General features: G+C 51.9%; 1 protein-coding gene across 1 annotated transcript; it reads right to left on the bottom strand.

Moving 5' to 3' along the window:
* Nucleotides 1–6: 6 nt before the first annotated feature.
* On the bottom strand, nt 7–17,398 carry Sdc4 (syndecan 4). Its single transcript, XM_005362931.2, has 5 exons — nt 17,309–17,398; nt 5,596–5,734; nt 4,230–4,276; nt 3,355–3,553; nt 7–685 (listed from the first exon to the last, which is right to left on the bottom strand). Exons 1-5 carry the CDS (start codon nt 17,378–17,380, stop codon nt 534–536), a joined length of 609 nt encoding a protein of 202 aa, XP_005362988.1. The 5' UTR covers nt 17,381–17,398; the 3' UTR covers nt 7–533.
* Between the last annotated feature and the right edge of the window lie 339 nt (nt 17,399–17,737).

The following is a 17,737-nucleotide window of genomic DNA, read 5'->3' as shown; positions in this document are numbered from 1 at the left end:
AAAAAAAAAAGTGAGTTCCAAAAGTCACTGGACAGAACCTAGAATGGCCAAGGCAAATCATAGAGACTCTGTAGTGTGACCCACTCATGAGTGGACCATCTCAAGGTGCAGAGGGTTCTAGCTTCTTGTCCCAGCTCCTGATGGATGGGCAGGGAATTTAGCATGTGGACGGCAGCCAACTTGGCTTCCAGAGTCAAGGCAGTCATAGGTGAGGCACATTCAGTACAGGCTCTACACGGGTCCTAGATTCTATTCTGGAAATCTGGGGGGAATAAGATGAACCAATCCCAGGCTTGCCTTTAGAAAAGGCAAGTTTAACCCTTTCTTTCTGCCAGAGCAACCGACACACATACCCCTACCCCCAAATCCAAGCGAGGCAGCACAGTAGATGATCTCTCTGCTGACACCAGAGAGGTGACCAGAGACAGAGATACTGACGAGTCAGTATTAAGGTGCCCTCCCTCTACTAATGCCCACCATCCAATCATTTGACTGCCCTCCCCATTAAGTCCAAGCAGCACTCATGGGAGGCTTCACGCGTAGAACTCGTTGGTGGGGGCTTTTTTGTAGATGGGTTTCTTGCCCAGGTCGTAGCTGCCTTCATCCTTCTTCTTCATGCGGTACACCAGCAGCAGAATCAGGAAGACGGCAAAGAGGATGCCCACCACGCCGCCCACAATCAGAGCTGGAGGAAGAAGGGAGCAAGAGATGAGGATGAGATGCTCCTTGGGACTTCAGGGTCCATGTGCTCAGTTTTCTCAGTCACCACGACCACCCCACCACACCCAGGGAGGTGATAGAGAGGACTAATACCCTATCAGCTTTGACCTTCATTACTTCCGTGACAAGGTACTAGTAAGACCACAGCTAAAATGGGCCACAAGGCAAAACCACTATTTCATCCCACATCTGGCCTAGTCCAAAGCTCGGGCTCTAAAACATCACACAGATGCTCCAGCAACCGCTTAGCACCAGGCCAGGAACAAGAAAAATGGCGGGCTATTCTATCTTTCTCTGAGTGCACAGGGCCCACCTAGACCCATACACCTGAACAGGCAGTCTATAAATGTGCAGAACACACTCATGTCCACACAGTTACTGCAGAAATAATTCCTGATTATCGTGGTTTGTGTTCCCATGTCTCGCGGGGATTCCCACCGGTTTCTTCTTAAACCTCGAACCTTCCCCCATTGACTACTATATCTACTGAGGCAAGCTTCTCCGTATCTCATTGCAATATGGAAAAAGAACCTAGACTAAAATAAATTCATCTCCTTAAAGCGCTTGGAGTGGTTAATGTGGTGCATGTGCTCAAGCTCCCAGACTTGTAAACTTCTGGCTTTCTTGTGTCCCCTCGCACTGAACTAGGCATGCACAACAGTAAGTGCTCGAGAGGCAGGCGCCTGCCCGCCAGCCTGCAGTCCAGCTCCCTGAAGAGCACCTGGCTGGGGGCAGGCAGAGGTAGACTTCTTTCTCCACTTGAGTGAGCATCTGTCTGGCTACTGTGCCAGGTGGCCTGAATGACTCATTTCTGTTTGTCAGGGGTAAGATGAGCTGACAGAATCCTTCCTGTGGCAGACTGAATCCCCTAATTCGGTCTTAACCAGCCCAAGAAGATTAATATCTCTCTCTCTCTGTCTCTCACTCTCTCTCTCTCACACACACACCTACACAGAATGGAGCAGAACAGCCAGAACTCAAGAATTTCAAAAAAAGAAAAGCAAGACAGCGCTGCCAGGGGGGTACCAGACAAAGCACAGCACTAACTATGAAGAAGCCACCTCCTTGCTGTCTCCAGCTGCTCCTTTCCCTCAGGTAACTCCACTCCTCCTTCGGGTCCTTGATCTGTGCTAGGAAACCCTGCAGGAGCAAGGCCCAGCCACAGGAGAAAGGTTCAGCCACAGGTTCAGAGGCCTACTGTGCTCCAGGTCCAAACACCAGGTCCACCAGAGACGGACACACACTGAATGGAACCCCTGGGTGCTGTTTCAAAGCTGTCAGCTGTGACTGAGCCTCTGCTGTCCCTTCAGTGGTGAGGCCACAGGGGCTAGAAAAATGGATCTTTTCTAGAAAAGATCTTATGCCGGTGTGAGCCTGATTTGGAAGGAAAAGGGACAGCCTGGCTTAATTCTCCTCTTACTCTGAGAAACAGAGAGGGACCTAAGTCTCCTCACAAATAAGAAACAGCAGCTTGACTCGATTACTGGTTTTCAAAGTTTTCTTGGTGGTGGTGGTGCTACTGAACCGATCCAAAACTCCACACAGATGTAAATAAAAACCTGTAGCTGGAAGGTCTAAAATAGGCTAAGAGCGAAACTCTGTGGTTGAGGAGACAGAGAGCAATTCTTTCCACAAAGCTCAAAACTTCTAAGGCCTTAGAGGTTTCTAAGGACAGCTCACTCTGACACCAACACAGGCTGGTAAAGGAATGGGGACAGGAGACCAGAGGCAGGGCTATGCAGTGACCCAAGTCTCTGAGGTCTAGGAGACAAGGCCAGTGAGAGCCTGAGCAGGTGAAGGAAGCAGATGGACAATGACAGGTGGGCACAGGCTCCTTACTGACACACCGGCCTTCTGTGGCTCAGCTGGCTTCCAGGAAGCAGGACTTAGCGAGCACGGGCCTGCAGCACCCACAGTTGCTCAACCTGTCAGCCCCCCCGCCCCCGGCTGCACATCTTTGCAAAGTTTGCTCCTTCCTCTGACAATCTGGTGCCACCACCCCATCTCAAGCTGCCAGCACAAGGGCGGCACTATCCCCAACTGATGTCCCCCCAGACAGGCTTGACCCGGCCTAGCCTAAACTCTCGTGCGGGGCAGCACATTCCCTGCCAGGGGTCTCAAGCTGAAATATACGGGTTCTGTAACATAAAAACACCCCCGTCCTACCTACTAAGGGACAATGAGCACATTAATGAAGACTCAATGCAAAGCAATTTCATTTTTCATCTTACACAAACCAACTCAAAGAAGTCTCAGCACTCCTATTTTACAAAAGGGGGGGGGGGAGACTCCAGTCAAAAAAAAAAAAATGCATCCCGGCCAAGGTCAGAAGGCTCTCGAGAGCAGAGAAAGTGAAAGGAGTCTATCCAGTTCCCCAGGGCCTCCAGGCTTTCAAGGGAAATTAACCCTTAAATAATTAACCCCGGGTGCCACTCAGCCCGGCTTTGAAAAATACCTAAAGGGCTTAAAGAAACAGTTCCTCTTTTATTCTTTGGAAGTCTTTGATATGCATGGATTCTTCCTCCCATCCCCCACCCCTAAGGGAGATAAAGCCTTCAGAGCCCCAAGGTGAACAAAAGGACTAAAGGGACTAGTCCCTTCCCCGCGGGGGAGGGGGCGACCAAAGAGCCTCACCTGCCAGGACCTCGGTTCGCTCAAAAATGTTGCTGTCCTGCGCAGTGCTGGACATGGACACTTTGTTGGATATGTCATCACCCACTTCGGAGGGTGAGACCCTTTTGGGAATGACTTCATTTTCCTCCAGCTCCTGGGTTTCTGAGGGGACACGGATCCCAGGCTGTGCCCTCTCCGGAATGTGGTTGTGTAGAGGCACCTAAAGAAAAAGGAGGGAGAGAACACTGAGCACATTAGCAGAGGAAGGAGGTGGAAGGGGACCCAAGAGGATGTGACAGGTGGGGAATGACATCGGCCCCAAAGGGGAAAAGAGCATAAGCGTGGCGGGGAAGGGGTGGCCTTCACAAACCAGCAGGTATATGCTAGAAAAACCACAAGAGGTGTGGCAATTCCCACACGCCCTTCGGGAAGTCAGTTTTGCACCTGGAACTCCCTCCTAAGGCAGAACGTGCGTCAGTGTCTGTGTGTCAAACACACTTGATGCTTGTTGGGGTGTTTTACTTTTAGGGTACCAAAATTTACTGACAACTATTTCATCAATAAGACAAAGAGAATGCAGCCTGTAAAAACGGAAACGGTACGACGATGCAAGAAAACCGGTCCTGAGGGCACCTGAACGCCTGTGCAATTTGAAAGCAGAGTTGGGAGACAGCTTAAGATGCACAAGGAAGCTGGGGTGGACAGTGATCGTTCTCCAGGGAGGATGGCCCACCAGCCCTGCCCATGCCTGTCTCAAAACGAGCCCAGCGCCCCAGTAAAAGCCTTCTGACAAAACGGAGTCAAATACCATTAGTTACTGATGGGGCTGTATTTTTCTGCCCTTCTCCACGCGTTGTGGAAGAGCGAAGGCAGAAGAGACCAAATGCAGCACTTACCAAGGGTTGTATCCCTTCTGGGAAGGTCTTGGTCTCCTCGGTGCCATCTGCCAAGGTTACAGGAAGGACAGTGTGAATACGAGGTCCATGGTATCCAGGGAGCTAACTCGTTCAGCCAGGGGCATCCTATCCTCAGAACAACTTCAGTCAGCTATCCTCCTAACAGGAGACTCCTGGGAGACCTGGCTTTCCTCAGCAGTAAGTATGCCGATAGTAGGTAGCTTTCAGGCGCTCTGCGAGCTCCAAACCCCTTCCCATGTCAGGTGTGGATCCACAGACTACAGAAATATCTGGGAACTGCTTAGAAATACAGAATGTCCCTGCGTAAGTGGCACACATCTGAAATCTCAGAGCATCAGAAGCTCAGGCTACCTGGCAGCGAGTCCCAGACCAGTCTGGGCCGCCCTCTAAGAGCCTGTCTCAAACACTGGAGGCTAGAGAGGAAGGTCAGTGGTAGGACACTTCAGGCAAGGCCCTAAACTCGGTCTCTACCTGGGAGGACTGACCAGCCCAGGGTCAGATTAACTAGAATTTACATTTGAACACGCTCCCCAGGAAATTAACCTTTAGGAAGGAAGCAATTCATTGTAATACTAAATACTACACACTGTACGTAATATTAACAACAGGAGGCCAAAAGCTCATTTCTCCTCCACAGCAACCCTTTGCAGACTATCCTAGCACACTAATGGGCACCACCGTACACATGGGAAAATTTACTTCTAAAAATACAGAGTTACCCAAAGCTTGGTAAATTCAGTCCTCAACACTAGTCACAACCCTTCCAAGACTTATCTTACATAGTGAGAAACCAAGGCTGGAGTTATGGACTACAGGACTCCAAAGCTTAACACTCGGAATCAGTAGCACATCCCTGAACAGGAGAGGGACACTTCTCAGCAGCTGTCTGACACAGAGGCCAGAAAGCCCATGAAAGGCCTGGTACCTGGTTACACCCAAGAAACCTCCCTCCCGCCATCTTATCTGAAGCAGGGGCTTTTCTTGGGCTCTGCTCTCCACATCTCAACCCACACACGCTCCGTCCCTCCCACTCCACCCTCACTTCTGAGCCAGTACTTTTCCTTTTCCAAAGGAAGAAAAACACTCCAGGTCTTTCCCCACACCCCCTCTACCCTCCACCAGAGAAAGGAGCCTATTGGACAGGTTCAGGCTCGTGCTGCGAACTCCCAAGGAATGAATCCAAAGTTGTTTACAACTCCTCCCAGAGACCTGGGGGTGGGAAATGTTACTTTTGTTTCCCTTTTTGCAGTGGAGGGGGGCTGTAGGGGAAATCTCCACTAAAATACACGTCCTCGCAGCCCAGGTCCCCAGCCTGCCCAAGCACACCCCCCTCCAAGCCCCATACCCAGATCTCCAGAGCCCGACAGCTCAAAGTCATCCGAACCCTGCTCGAGGCCTCCAGCATCTTCATCGTCAGGGAGGTCACCAGAGTAGTAGCCGCCTTCCAGGAGGTCCTGAGGGTCTATGACTTCAGTCTCTCGAATCTAAGAGAAAAGATGAAGTATCATCCCAGAGCTCCATCCCCCTCCCTCTGGACACTCTGGAGGCTGGGGTTCCCCACGCACAAGCAGGATTACAGGGTTAGACAGGAAGCCTTGGGTCCTGTCCCCCATTTGCTGCCTAACTTTATACCAAGTTTCTGTACCATTTGGGGTTAATAAAAAATGTTTCAAGTAGTAACAAATAAGTTATTAATATTTCTAGCTGTCATTTACTGAACCACCTGCAATCTCAGTTGTTTATAAAAATTTAATTTATTTCATAACGAAAGACACTGGGCACTAAAGGCCTTAGCCATTCTCTTTTGGTGGCACAAGTAACAGGGGGGAGGGGGGATGCACTCAGAGCTAGAGGTTCCCATCTACACAGGCAGGCGCAGGATACTACAGCCTAGCTATGACAGATGCTATGATAGCAGCTGGTTTCCACATGAAAGGGAGTAGGCTCCTGGCTCTGGGCTTGCCCAGTCAGGGACACGTTCCCCAACTGAGTCACACTGCTCTGAGACAGACAGGGCAGGCTCACTCACACTCCAAGACAACCACAGACCTGGTGACTCACAGGCACACTCCTGAGAATCCATCAACTTCTCTCAAATGTCTATTCTGCCAGTTCTGCAAGGAGCGTTGCTCCCCCAGACCGTGTCACCCATCCCACAGAGACCCAAGCTGACCACCAGAGTCTAAAATCGATTTCCCATCAAACAACTTTGGAAAGAAAAGCATCTAAAAGCCACACCCCCCCCACTGAGCACTTGGGAGGCAGAGGCAGGTGGGTCTCTGAGTTCAAGGCCAGCCTGGCCTACAAGAGCTAGTTCCAGGACCTGTCTCAAAAAAAAATAAAAATAAAAAAAAACTAAAAGTCCCCTCCCCCCAACACCACTTATTGGGTCTCTCACACGCATCACCTAAACCTGGCTGGGTATTAAACAAAGCTTCTTCAGGGGCACAGGATATATTGAGGTGCCCACTGCCCTTCCATTAGCCTCTGGACTCAGGCTACTGTTCTTGTAAACAAGGGCCAGGTACAAGGGTCACTGTTCTACGCCTACCAAGCCTTCTCAGCCTTCTCTCTTCCAGTCGTCAGGACCACAGGAGATGAGGCTCTACTCAGACTAAAAACTAGACGTTCAGGCCCAGGGAGGCCCTTTTCTCTTTTACAGACTTCTGACAGCATTCAAACCAGAAACAAGGGAGTGACAGCCTAAAGCCACACCACACCAAGCTTTGGGTAGAAAGTGGCCAGGTCTGTTTCTGACAGCCCCAGGCAGTCCTTCATGGGGGTCCGAGGCCGCAGTGACATAGCTGGGTTAGTGAGGAAGAATGCTGGTCTATCCCCAATGAGTCTGAATGGCAGGAGAGGCCAGGAGATCAGCTTGGGGAACAGGCTCCTCCTTCACTCTGGCACCCACAGGCTTCCGGGGGAGAGGTGGCAGGAGCTGACTGTGCCCTCTATCCACCCCCGTGGTCAGGAAACTAGATTCTGGGAAGGGAGCTGGGAGGAAGTTGGGGAGGCATCCCTTTCTCCCCGGGGTGGGGAAATCCATTGCAGAGTGCTTGGTCCGCGTGGGAGCAGGGAGCCAGCAGGGGTTAAGCCCTGCTTAGGAATGACTTCATGACTCCGGAATCGGGAGCTGTAGGGCTGCTGGTGCTGGAACTCCAGCCCCCGCACAGGGCCCGTGCCTGTGGCTTTGGTTTGGCAGCACAGCAAGAGGGCTTCTCTGAGGTTGTACAAGTGCCCTAAACGTCAGGCCCGGTCCCAACCCCCTTCCCCATACCCTTGGCTACAAATTCCCTAGGGCTCAAAATCTGAAAAGAGCAAGGCCTCCATTGCTTACAGTGTGCCAGGCCTTAACACGCACGCAGCTGCGATGACGTAGACCCTTTGGCAGGGGTGGAAACCAAGGCTCGGAAAAGCAAATTATTTCTCTAAGGTCATACAAGCAGAAAGTGACTAACAAGACCAGCAGCAGGGCATGAGATCACCTGGGCTTTTAGCCACAGATGCAGGAACACATTAGTACTTAGGGCTACCAGCCTGCCTTAGGCTAGAGACGAACACTAAGTGGGCGTGTCTAATCCAGTTAGGGGTGGGAGAAAGATGAGATGGGGGAAAGGAAGGATGCGGAAGCAGGGAGGCTGATATTGACACTTTGACCACGGAAGCCTGAAAGACTGGTCACGGGATGCTTAAGTTCAAACTCCTCCTGATGAACGCTGAGGTTCTTAGTCTAAGGTTTGGATTCCAGCATAGGTCTCAAGACCTTCCCTACTCCACCTCTCCCCTAGGAAGGAGCTGAGAATGTTAAGTCATACACAGAACCTCCTTAAGATGTAAAGGTGTTATGGGGTGTTTCAAACTAACCCAGGAGACTGGAGATAAGTACATTCATTGACTTTCGGTAATTACTTCAACCTTCCATTAGAAAAATGAGGACCACGAAAGAAGACAGTAAAGAGCCTGCCGCGTTTGTAAAACTGAGGCTGAAACCAAGATTTATTCCTGGTCCAGTCAGCCTCCTTTGGAACACCTGACATCCCATGTACTCTATCCCTGCATTTTGAGAGTCTCACTAGGTAGGTAGCCTTGACTGACGTGGCACACATTGCACAGACCAGTGCTGGGATTACAGGAATGTGCCACCATGCCCAGCCTCCTATCCCTTTACCACCTTCATGTTAAATTCCAGAGGTAAAAAACCATAGTCTGAGATCACAGGTCCAGCTAGGGTCAGATCGACCCTTTGCCCAGTGGTTGGATAGCTCTTCAGAGGCAGTCTTGGAGGACGGAAGAGTTAACTCCTTCAGCACTTCAGAGGCTTTGGGGGCAGGTGAAGGGACATGAGAGACTGAGCCTCCTGGAGCTCAGAAGTCCTCTCTTGGCCCCTTTCTGGTTCTTTCTACTCATAATCTCAAACAAGAGAAAACCTCTCAAGTGGACAACAGCCATCGAGGTCAGGATGTCAAGAGAGAACCAAGCCCAGTGGGATTGCAAGCAATGGTTTGCCTGTTTGTTTGTAAAGCTGAGGAGGTACCAAGAGCCTTTCCTTCCCCCACTCTTTTCAAACAAGGTCCATTCAGTAGTCTGGGGTGGCTCTGAACAGCCAGGCCACCCATCAGGCAGACCCAGCCCTGACCAGAGAGGGACCCACCCAGCCCTCTCCTGACTACAGATGTGGTCCCGTTCACCTCAGCTCAGCACAGCTCTGCCCAGGAGAGCATGCATTCATGTATATAAGCCCACACATGTACCCCGTGTCAGCCGGACTCATCTTTATCCCTTTCGCAAAGATACGACAGAAGTCAGATGAATAAGGCTGTGGGTCAGGACGCAAAGCTCTTGCAGGCCCTGGAGTAGATACCTGGACTAGTGCGGACAGCTAGAGACCTGGGTTCTTCCCCAAGGCGTCTGGGAAAAAGGTATAGACACACTTTTGTTTTAAAGGAAATAACACCTGCAGCCAGAACGGCTCTGAGGTCACTGAGCCCAACCGTCTCATTTTATAACCTGAGACAGATTACTTTGCCAAGGTCACCCAGGGAGCTAGCAGCAGAGCTGGGCTGACAACTTAGGTCTCTCAGCTCCTAGGGTGAGATGGCCTCCCGCCCTTTTGTCTGTCCCCAGGGTTCTTAGCAAATACCCAGGCTGCTGCAGAAAGCTAGGGTTTTGAAAAAAAACCACTGATCATATCCCAGAGTCTTAAAATGTCCATCACCCAGGGAGAAGCGTGGAGACGGGGTGACTGCAGAAGCATCCACTATGCATCAGGTACCCACTCTGTAGAGGCTGAATCTACTCCAGGGCACGAGGTGCTCTACCTGGTTAGCAGGTGAGAAAACAGGCTGAGCCATTCAAGGAAGAGCCACGGCTAGATAGGCACACTACTGTGAAAGCCAGGCTCTTTCTCTGGACCGTGCCCTAACCAAGGCCAGCTTTGACACCATCACCCATTCTTTCGCGCCCCCCCATACACACACACACACACACACACACACACACACGTAACCACAGCACACTGGCCTAGCCCGGGCTCCAGGGAACCCCCCTTCCCTTGCCCAGGAATAAACAAAGGTGAAAGCGATATTGCTTAAACAAAGGCGCAGAAACCTGGCTGGAACACCAGGGAGGAGTTCAGGGTCAGAGCTTGGTTAACTGCGAACTAAAGAGAGCCTCCTACCTGCCTCCTCCCCAGGGAGGGCAGGGTCAAGGCCATGCTTGATCATGAGGTCAGGAAGAGACTGTAAAGGTGACAGAGGAACAGGTACCTTCAGGGGCAAAGTCACACCCTTGGGCACCAACTGCTAGACTTTTCGGAGTGGTTCTGCAGCCCCACCAATCTCACTTCCTACAATGCACAGGAGCCACAACCACTTCTGCGAGTCTAAGAGTTTTATTCTGGCTTTTACATCTTTGGTTTCCTCTTTTGTAATCAGGGCCGGTTAGCAGGAGTGATGAAAATCCTGCAGAAATGTATCCACCTGCACAAGTGACCCAGCAGGTGACCTGGTACATAGCAGGTACTCCACACAGGGGGATCTTTCTTAAACCCCACCTGCTTTCCTTTAGGCTGGGGCGGGGCCGGGGGAGGGGATGAATGCCATCAGATGGGAGATGCTCCTGCAAGCTAGACAACTAGGCTTCTGCTGCTGAGACCAAAGAAGTGAACAGTAGGCTTCTTCAAGCTCAGGGATGGGTAGAAACCTGCCCAGGGTAAACTTTGAGCATGTTACCCTAAGCAAACAGAGACCAAGAAAATCTCTTTTCCCAGGAGTAGTGCAAGGCACTAACCAAAGCCACCTGAAATTCTCATGACCTCAATCCTCTATTTCCTGGCTTGCCTTGAGGGGACACCCGCCCCCCAAATCTAGAAGACAAAAGGAAGTCACACATTCATCTTCAGTCTGGTGTCCTAGTACCTGAAAGGGTTAATTAAGCAAGGATTGGAGAATGGGGGTGGAGTGAGGGTTCAGATGTCAGTTCTGCCCACTTCAAGGTCAAGTTACCCTGAACACAATCACCCTGTAGAGAGCCAGGCCTGGCACAGGCAGTAGCCAGCTTTTCTCTGAGCCCCAGGGCAGTCCATTCCCACAAGAACTCTAGGATCATGGGGTACCAGGCAAGAATGAGGGAGACTGGTCAGGAGCCTCAGGACAAACTCCTGCCAGGGACCAATCCAGTACCCCTGCCACTATCTAGGTGGTCCTGAGTGGTGGGTTCCCCTTTCTAGGCCTTGGTTTCCCCACCTGTAAAAGGTCGCCAAGAGACAAGCCTCCCTCTGTCCTGAGGCCTGGTTACCAAATTGGGCATTGCTCCGATTACCAGTGGAGACAGCTGGGAGGGACTGGCTCCCTCAAAGCCTCAGAGACAGAGGTGCATTGAAGCTGGGGCTTGTAATCTAGGCAGCAGATCCAAAATCCCTACTGGATCTGAGGCTGGCCAGGAGACTCTCGGGACGCAAACAAGCCTTCAGTGTTCTGAGGGCAGAGTCCAAGGCCTACTTTGCAGCCCTGTTGCAATGGATTAGATCTACCAGAGCCTGGTTTATGGCCCCAGCCCCTCCCCCGACACTGGGGAAGCCACTGCTCCAAGTCCAAATTGTCTCAATCAGCTCCAGGCTGGGCTTCCCCAGAGGCAAGGAGTGTTCTTACTCCTCAAGTGCCCAGCCCAGCCATTCGCTCGCCCAGAGGTTAGAGTGGTGTGGCCAGTCCCCACAGGTCGGGCCACCACAGCCCGGCTTCACCCAGTCACTGTTTCCGTACACACCAGCCTCTCCCTGCCTCCCTCTCCATTACCCTGGGTGTCACCTGACCAGCAGCCTCTCCTCTGCCAGAGAAAACTGGGGCAGCCAACTCCCTATACTAGGAGGACCCGGTGTGCGCGTGTGTTCGGGCACCCGTGCCAGCAAAGAAAGGATGGAGGGCGCTCAGTAAGAGGGGCTAATTCAAGGTGAGGGTGGGAAGAAACTGGGTACTGGAGGGGGGTGACAAGTGACAGCTGTAAAAGGTCAAAGGTGACTGGCTGTGGTGGTCCATGGCTGTAATCCCAGTACTTGGGAAGCAGAGACAGGAGGAACAGGAATTCAAGGCTAACCTAAGCTGCACAGAGGCTCTCAATCTCTCTATTTCTGGGGAAATCCGTGATCTCTACAGTCCTAGAGCCCTCTGAGATAAAGGGCCTGAACCCCAGGAGTCCTACTTAGCACATTTATATTTCCTGCATGTGTTCAGACACCACGTCCCAAGCCATGCTCTGGCCCAGATCGCAGCCCTCGTCTAGTGTCGCTAATGATAAATGCAACTTTAACCAGCTCTTTACAAGTTTGCTAAACAACAATTATGGCCCTCAAGTGACTCGGGTGTTTTATAGAGGGCAACTGGGGCTCTCACATCAACAGAGTGACTTATTAACTCACCGTGTGCCCCTGGGAGAGTGGCAGAGCTGGAGCAGAGACTGAGACTTTCTGGCTCTGAGACATGCCCACATTTCCAGTTTCCCAGCCTCTTGCAGACACCACCAGAGAGGCCTGCAAGGGGCAGCCATGTGTTCAAAGGTCACCAGCGGGTTAATTACAAACCAGCTCTAGAAGTCAAGTTTCTCTAGGGTTAAGTCAGACCCCAGTGGTCCACAAACAGGCCAGCACAAGAAGCAGGGAAAACGCCTTCTCAGCGCACTGGCTGCCTTTGCTTGTCCACCAAGCCCAGAACGCTAGAGCTACACTTGCAGTTGCTCAGACGCCTGAAGACTGCCCCTCCAACTTTTAGCTTGAGCAATAGCCTAAGAGGATCTGGTCCCCTTGTCAATCCCTAGCTCCTCTCTCCGCAATTGGCCTGGGACACCTGCAGATCCTGGCAGGAGAGGTGGGGCTGCCAGGAACCGGTTCTTGTTTAAATATAAACCCATCTGATAACCTGCAAACAGCCCACTTCTAAGATAAACAAATAGAAGATTTGGGTTCTATCAGCCCCACCCCTAGGCTCGTCCCTTCCCACCCAGCAGCTGCAGGACTAGCTGTGGGGGAGGAGAAAGGTCCTGGGCAAGTCAGGGAACGGTCACTGAGGAATGTCTACTCCGGTCCACTACTTGGAGCTATACTCAAGAGTCTCATCTGCAAGTTCATAGTCTTTAAGTCTCTCTATAATCTTATTTATTTATTGACTGGCACTAGAGAATTGAACCCAGAGCCTCAACAGACCATTTTAACTCCTAGCAGCCTTAGAAATGTCAGAATCCTAGAGCCAATCAAACCTGAAGGCTACTGGTCTGGCCCGAATTCAGACCAATTGAAGCCTCAGTGTTGCTTAAGGGTGTGTGTGTGTGTGTGTATGTGTGTGTGTGTGTGTGTGTGTGTGTGTGTGTGTGTGTGTGTGTGTGATACCAGTGTCATACTTCCTCTGTACCACCTGTCCAGGGTCAAAGTGCACACACAGGCACTGTGAATGTTCAAAGGCTCTGGTCACCGGTGTTGACTCCCAGAGGCGAAGATAAACAACCAAACCCAACACAGCCCCTCAAACTTTCATGTCATTGCAACATTCTCACCCTCTTATTAGGCAAGAAAGTGCTAGGCAGCAAGTGACTCGGGAAGGCTCTAGCACACAGTGAGTCACAAAGCCCAGTCCATCCCATTCCCCTGCTCTTGGGCATTGATTGGGAAAGAGGACCAACTCATCCAGGAGTCAGAGAACAGCTAGAGGCCAATCCCTTCCAACAGTGAGCCCAGCTCCCCAGGTCCTCATTCAGGCCAGTTCAGCACTCCAAGTCCTTGGAAAAGCCTCCTGTTTCTAGGCACTGGGGATGGCAGCGGCTGAATGTCCACCCCACTTCTCTTCTGAGACAGGGACTCTTTTACAGTCTACCCGAGAAGCCAAGAGAACTCCCCTTTCTCCCCTCCTCATTGGGCTGTGGGTCGCGAGAGGCACTCAGATGGCAATGGTCCAGCCTTCTCACTTTGGAGATAGGATGGACACTGCGCCCTAGACACAAGGTGTGTTCGCTAGCAACCCAGAAGTCGGTTCCAAGGTTATCTAATGTCACCATCATCTAGAATGTTCTCTGAAAGACAAACTAACCAGACACCTAGCATTCTCCGTCAGACCTGGTTCCTGAACTTGGCAAAGCAACACATTCCTTTCAGCATCAGTTTTCTGTGAAAGGGGAGATAAAAACGCCTAGCGTGATGTACCGAATGTTGTCGCACTAGCAGGAAGTGACTTTGGAGCGCCTTTTAGGATGAGGTTCCATACGTGAGTATGTGCATTCATAATCATTGCCTGTAGGAAAGGTAGATGTTTCACTAGGACATATAAAACACAGTTCTTGCCCCAGATGTGGACGGGTGGGGCTCTCTCCCTCTCCAGAATTTGGCTGTATGTTTTCATTTCCTGGAGGGAATGCCTTAGATGTCTCCTATGGTTCCCTCTGAATACACACTGCTAAATATTTCATCAAGTGTCAGAGAGCTGGACAGATGGCTCAGAGAGAAGACCGGGGTTCAACTCCCAGCACCAGATAAGAGTTCACAACTGTAGGTCCAGGTGAACTGACACCTCTCCTGGCCTCCTCTGGCTCCAGACACAAACATGCTACAGACATACGTTCAGGCAGGTTGCCCATACACTCAGGTAGTAAAGCAACAATCAAGTCCACCTGGGAAGGTAGTCTAGAAGCTTCCTAGCTCCCTTGGATTCTGCAGAAGTCCTCTAAATCCAAAGAGGTCAAAAGGAACCCTTCCCAACACCACAAAGCTCTCCAGATCCATGGCCCAAGTATTTTCCCGGATGTGTGGCAATTCTATGGGTTCCCAAGAAGTTCCAAAGAGTTCTCACCAGCCACTCATAGGTCCTAGAACCCCCTAGGCTTCCGCCCCCTCCGGCCCACCCCACTCTCAGCCCGGACCCCTTCCCTGCTTGATAGGAGAGTTCTCAGGTAGACCAGAAATGCCTTTCTGTTGAAGTACACCTGGTGGGTGGGAGATACTGTCTCAGAACTGCCTGGGATTGGTGCCAAGTAGTGGGCCGTGCCCCTGGGCAGCAACACCTTGCCCCACCTTCCCCCCATCCCAAAACAAGACTGCCTTTAATTGGCCAGGGTGGGAGTGGCAGGAAGGCAGAGCAGGGAATGCTCCCAGCTGGACAGGAAGAACAGGTTTAGGATGGCAAACCCGCCAAACAGAGGAGAGGGCAGCTGTGCTTAGCTTCTGCTCCCTTCCCCAAATCTGGGTTTGGACTAAATGCAAAATTTGGAGAAAGGCCCTCATAGCATGAGGAAGACGACTCTATCAGACAGTTAATATGGCCTGCAGACATGGCCTGAAGGCACTGTATTAAAAGGTGCCATCATTTAATCTCTCAATATAATTTATCTGAAAAAGAGAACACAATAACATAATCACCACGGGCTATTTTTGAGGGCCTAAATCACCACTTATCAGAAAGTACTCAATAAATCTTAACAGCTGTGAGCCAAGCCCTGCTCCCCAGGCTTCCTTTTTTTCCTCTCTCTAATTCCAAAAAGAAGAAAAAAACAGAGGGCAGATAGTATCATCTCTCCATTACTCTAGGCGAGTATGATTTGGTCTGATTTTTCTGGCCACAATTTAAGGGAAATCCCTGTTCCCCAATTAGACATTAAGATGCCATAACATTAGCCAGGAAGAAGAGCGTGCTGAGATCGGCTAAGAGATTGAGACCGAAGCCTCCGGAAGCAGCTGCTTAAGGCTGGCTTCCCCCCCACCCCCCCAGCTGGATCAGGTCAGCCACAGGCCTGGCCTGACCTACCTCCCCTAAACCACATCCTCCTACTGATCTGGGGGACGCGGTGGTGTCTACTCCTTCCCCTTAAGCCAAGCACCTGCTGGCTGAGCTGAGATCGATGGCATGTGACTGGCCACGTGGTGACCTCAGCCACCTCTTAGGTCCTTTTCCCTCACACTGCCCAACCAGCATTCCTTCAGAAACCTCCCCCAAAGAAAGGCTCAACTTCACAGTACCCTTAGGCAGTGCCTCCAGAGTTACTGCACCAGGGAGGCATGAGGTTTGGGCTCCACAAACCTTTCCGCAAAGATGGTTTAGAGAAAAGCCATGGCCCACACTCTGATTTGTTCCACTCACAATTCCTTGAGGCTTTCTAACCCCAGGTATCAACAGATGTCAGGCCAGTCTTGAGTTGCAGGAAAATGGGACCCAACGGCAGTCACTAGAACCAGAAGATAAATGCAGGCACTTACAAGCCTGGCTGCCTAACTTCAGTCTGACTCCCCAAGGGTTATTAGCTGTGTGACCTTCAGCAAATTACTTAACCTCTCCCGCCTCGGGACTAGTTTAAGAACTGTAAACAGCGAGGCTTTCTGGAGCTAAACACTTTTAATTCCGTGTGAGAGCTGCTAGAACGGAAACCTGCTCGCGATGGTGCAGGGTTTTGACTGCAATTGTGCTGCGGTTGCATGGGCTCTCGCTTGCTCCTCACCTGGAGTCTCCTGAACAGAATCAACGTGCCCTAAGAAACCCAGAGTTTTGGGGACTCACAAAGGAATGGATATTAATAACTCAACTCCAGGGTCTCTCTCCCCTTAAAACTTGGACAGAAGGTACAAACGGTCCAAACTCCTGGGATAGACCCCTGCTCCCAGAAACTGCCGTGCCTGCAACTTCCCGTACGTGTTTGCCTCCTAAACGCCTACGAGGAGGGAGGTGGGAGGTGTAAGCGTCCCAGGGCCCTGTGGACCCTGGTAGGGACTCTGAAAAGGAAAATGGTTTCTTTAGGCTCCCTGCGACCTTTTCTCCTCCAGCTCCTTCACCTCGCTCAACACAAACATTTCTCACAAGACAACTTTAACCCAACCTCTAGCCCGGGCTGAGCGTAAGTTGTCTGGAAAGATAAATGACCCAACTTTTTAGGCAGCCTGAAGCAGGAACGGTCACCTCTTGATCCTATTGCAACAAATCCGTTCTGTAGATGGGAAAGGTGACATTGCAAGGAGCAACTCCTTGTCCCTTCCCAGGTCAGTGGCAAGGCTATGACCAGGAGTAAGTTCTCTCCACTACCGTAGGTGTGTGAAACAGGATCCCCGCACAGCTCCCAAGTTCTCCCACTTCCAAATACACGCTGCCCACCTTGTCCCCAGGCCATCTCGGACTTGGGCCGCCTGCTCTGGACACACACACAGAGAGAGAGAGAGAGAGAGAGAGAGAGAGAGAGAGAGAGAGAGAGGAGGGGCACTCTGTGAGCAGAGCCTGTCCCGAGATCACAGCCACAGGGAAGGGGTGAGGGTGTGGGAGGAGAAGAGTTGACACCAACTTAGTCACGTCCAACCCCGGAGCCCCGCAGCAAAGCTGAAGCCAGAACAGGAGCGCAGAGCAACAACCTGGGGGCGCACTGCGGAGTAGTTCCCGCCAGCCTCTCCACGACCCCTGTGGAAACTTTCCCCACAGTTTTCCCGGCCTCGGAGCTCAGATAGAGGTGGCGCGGCTCGTGGTGGACCCCACTCCATCCGGAACCCGGGATCTCAGGAAACAAAGGAGGCACCGCCCCCATCCCTAAGACACCCCTCAAACACCTACCGACTCGGCGGGGGCGGCGGGGAAGCCTCCGAAGAGCAGCAGCAGCAGAGCAAGCAGGCTAGCAGGCGCCATGGCTCCAACGGCACAGACCAGTGGGGCACCCTTCTTATAGGCGGCAGCCCCGCCCCGCCCTGCCCCGCCCCCCAGTGCCCGCTCGCACCTCCCGGAATTCCCCCGGGAAAGCTTGGGCCTGCGGGGCGCTGAGCCCGGGAGAGCTGGAAACCCCGGGCGGGGGGGACAGACACAGGGGGGGACCCAGGGGCAGGGGGGACCCGCCCACAGTGCACCCGCCTCCTCTGGGATGACCCCGATCTGCCGCTCTCAGAGCTGCAGGCTTGCGATGGTTAGCAGATCCACTGCGAAGCAGTTCACCACCACCACCACCACACACACACTCGGGGGGCCACGTCCAAGCCCACTTTATAGCTG

The sequence above is a fragment of the Microtus ochrogaster genome, linkage group LG8 (assembly GCF_000317375.1).
Source record: "Microtus ochrogaster isolate Prairie Vole_2 linkage group LG8, MicOch1.0, whole genome shotgun sequence".
Taxonomy (NCBI): Eukaryota; Metazoa; Chordata; class Mammalia; order Rodentia; family Cricetidae; genus Microtus; species Microtus ochrogaster.
This window is presented reverse-complemented; position numbering and strand designations above follow the sequence as displayed.

What these genes read in the sequence shown, in the direction of transcription:
- Sdc4 (XM_005362931.2), bottom strand. Translation starts at nt 17,380, where the DNA reads ATGGCGCCTGCTAGCCTGCTTGCTCTGCTGCTGCTGCTCTTCGGAGGC. An exon ending in GTCGGGCTCTGGAGATCTGG is followed by an intron (nt 4,277 to 5,595) that starts GTATGGGGCTTG and finishes TAACCTTGGCAG; the next exon opens with ATGGCACCGAGGAGACCAAG. An exon ending in GCGAACCGAGGTCCTGGCAG is followed by an intron (nt 686 to 3,354) that starts GTGAGGCTCTTT and finishes TTCTTCCTCCAG; the next exon opens with CTCTGATTGTGGGCGGCGTG.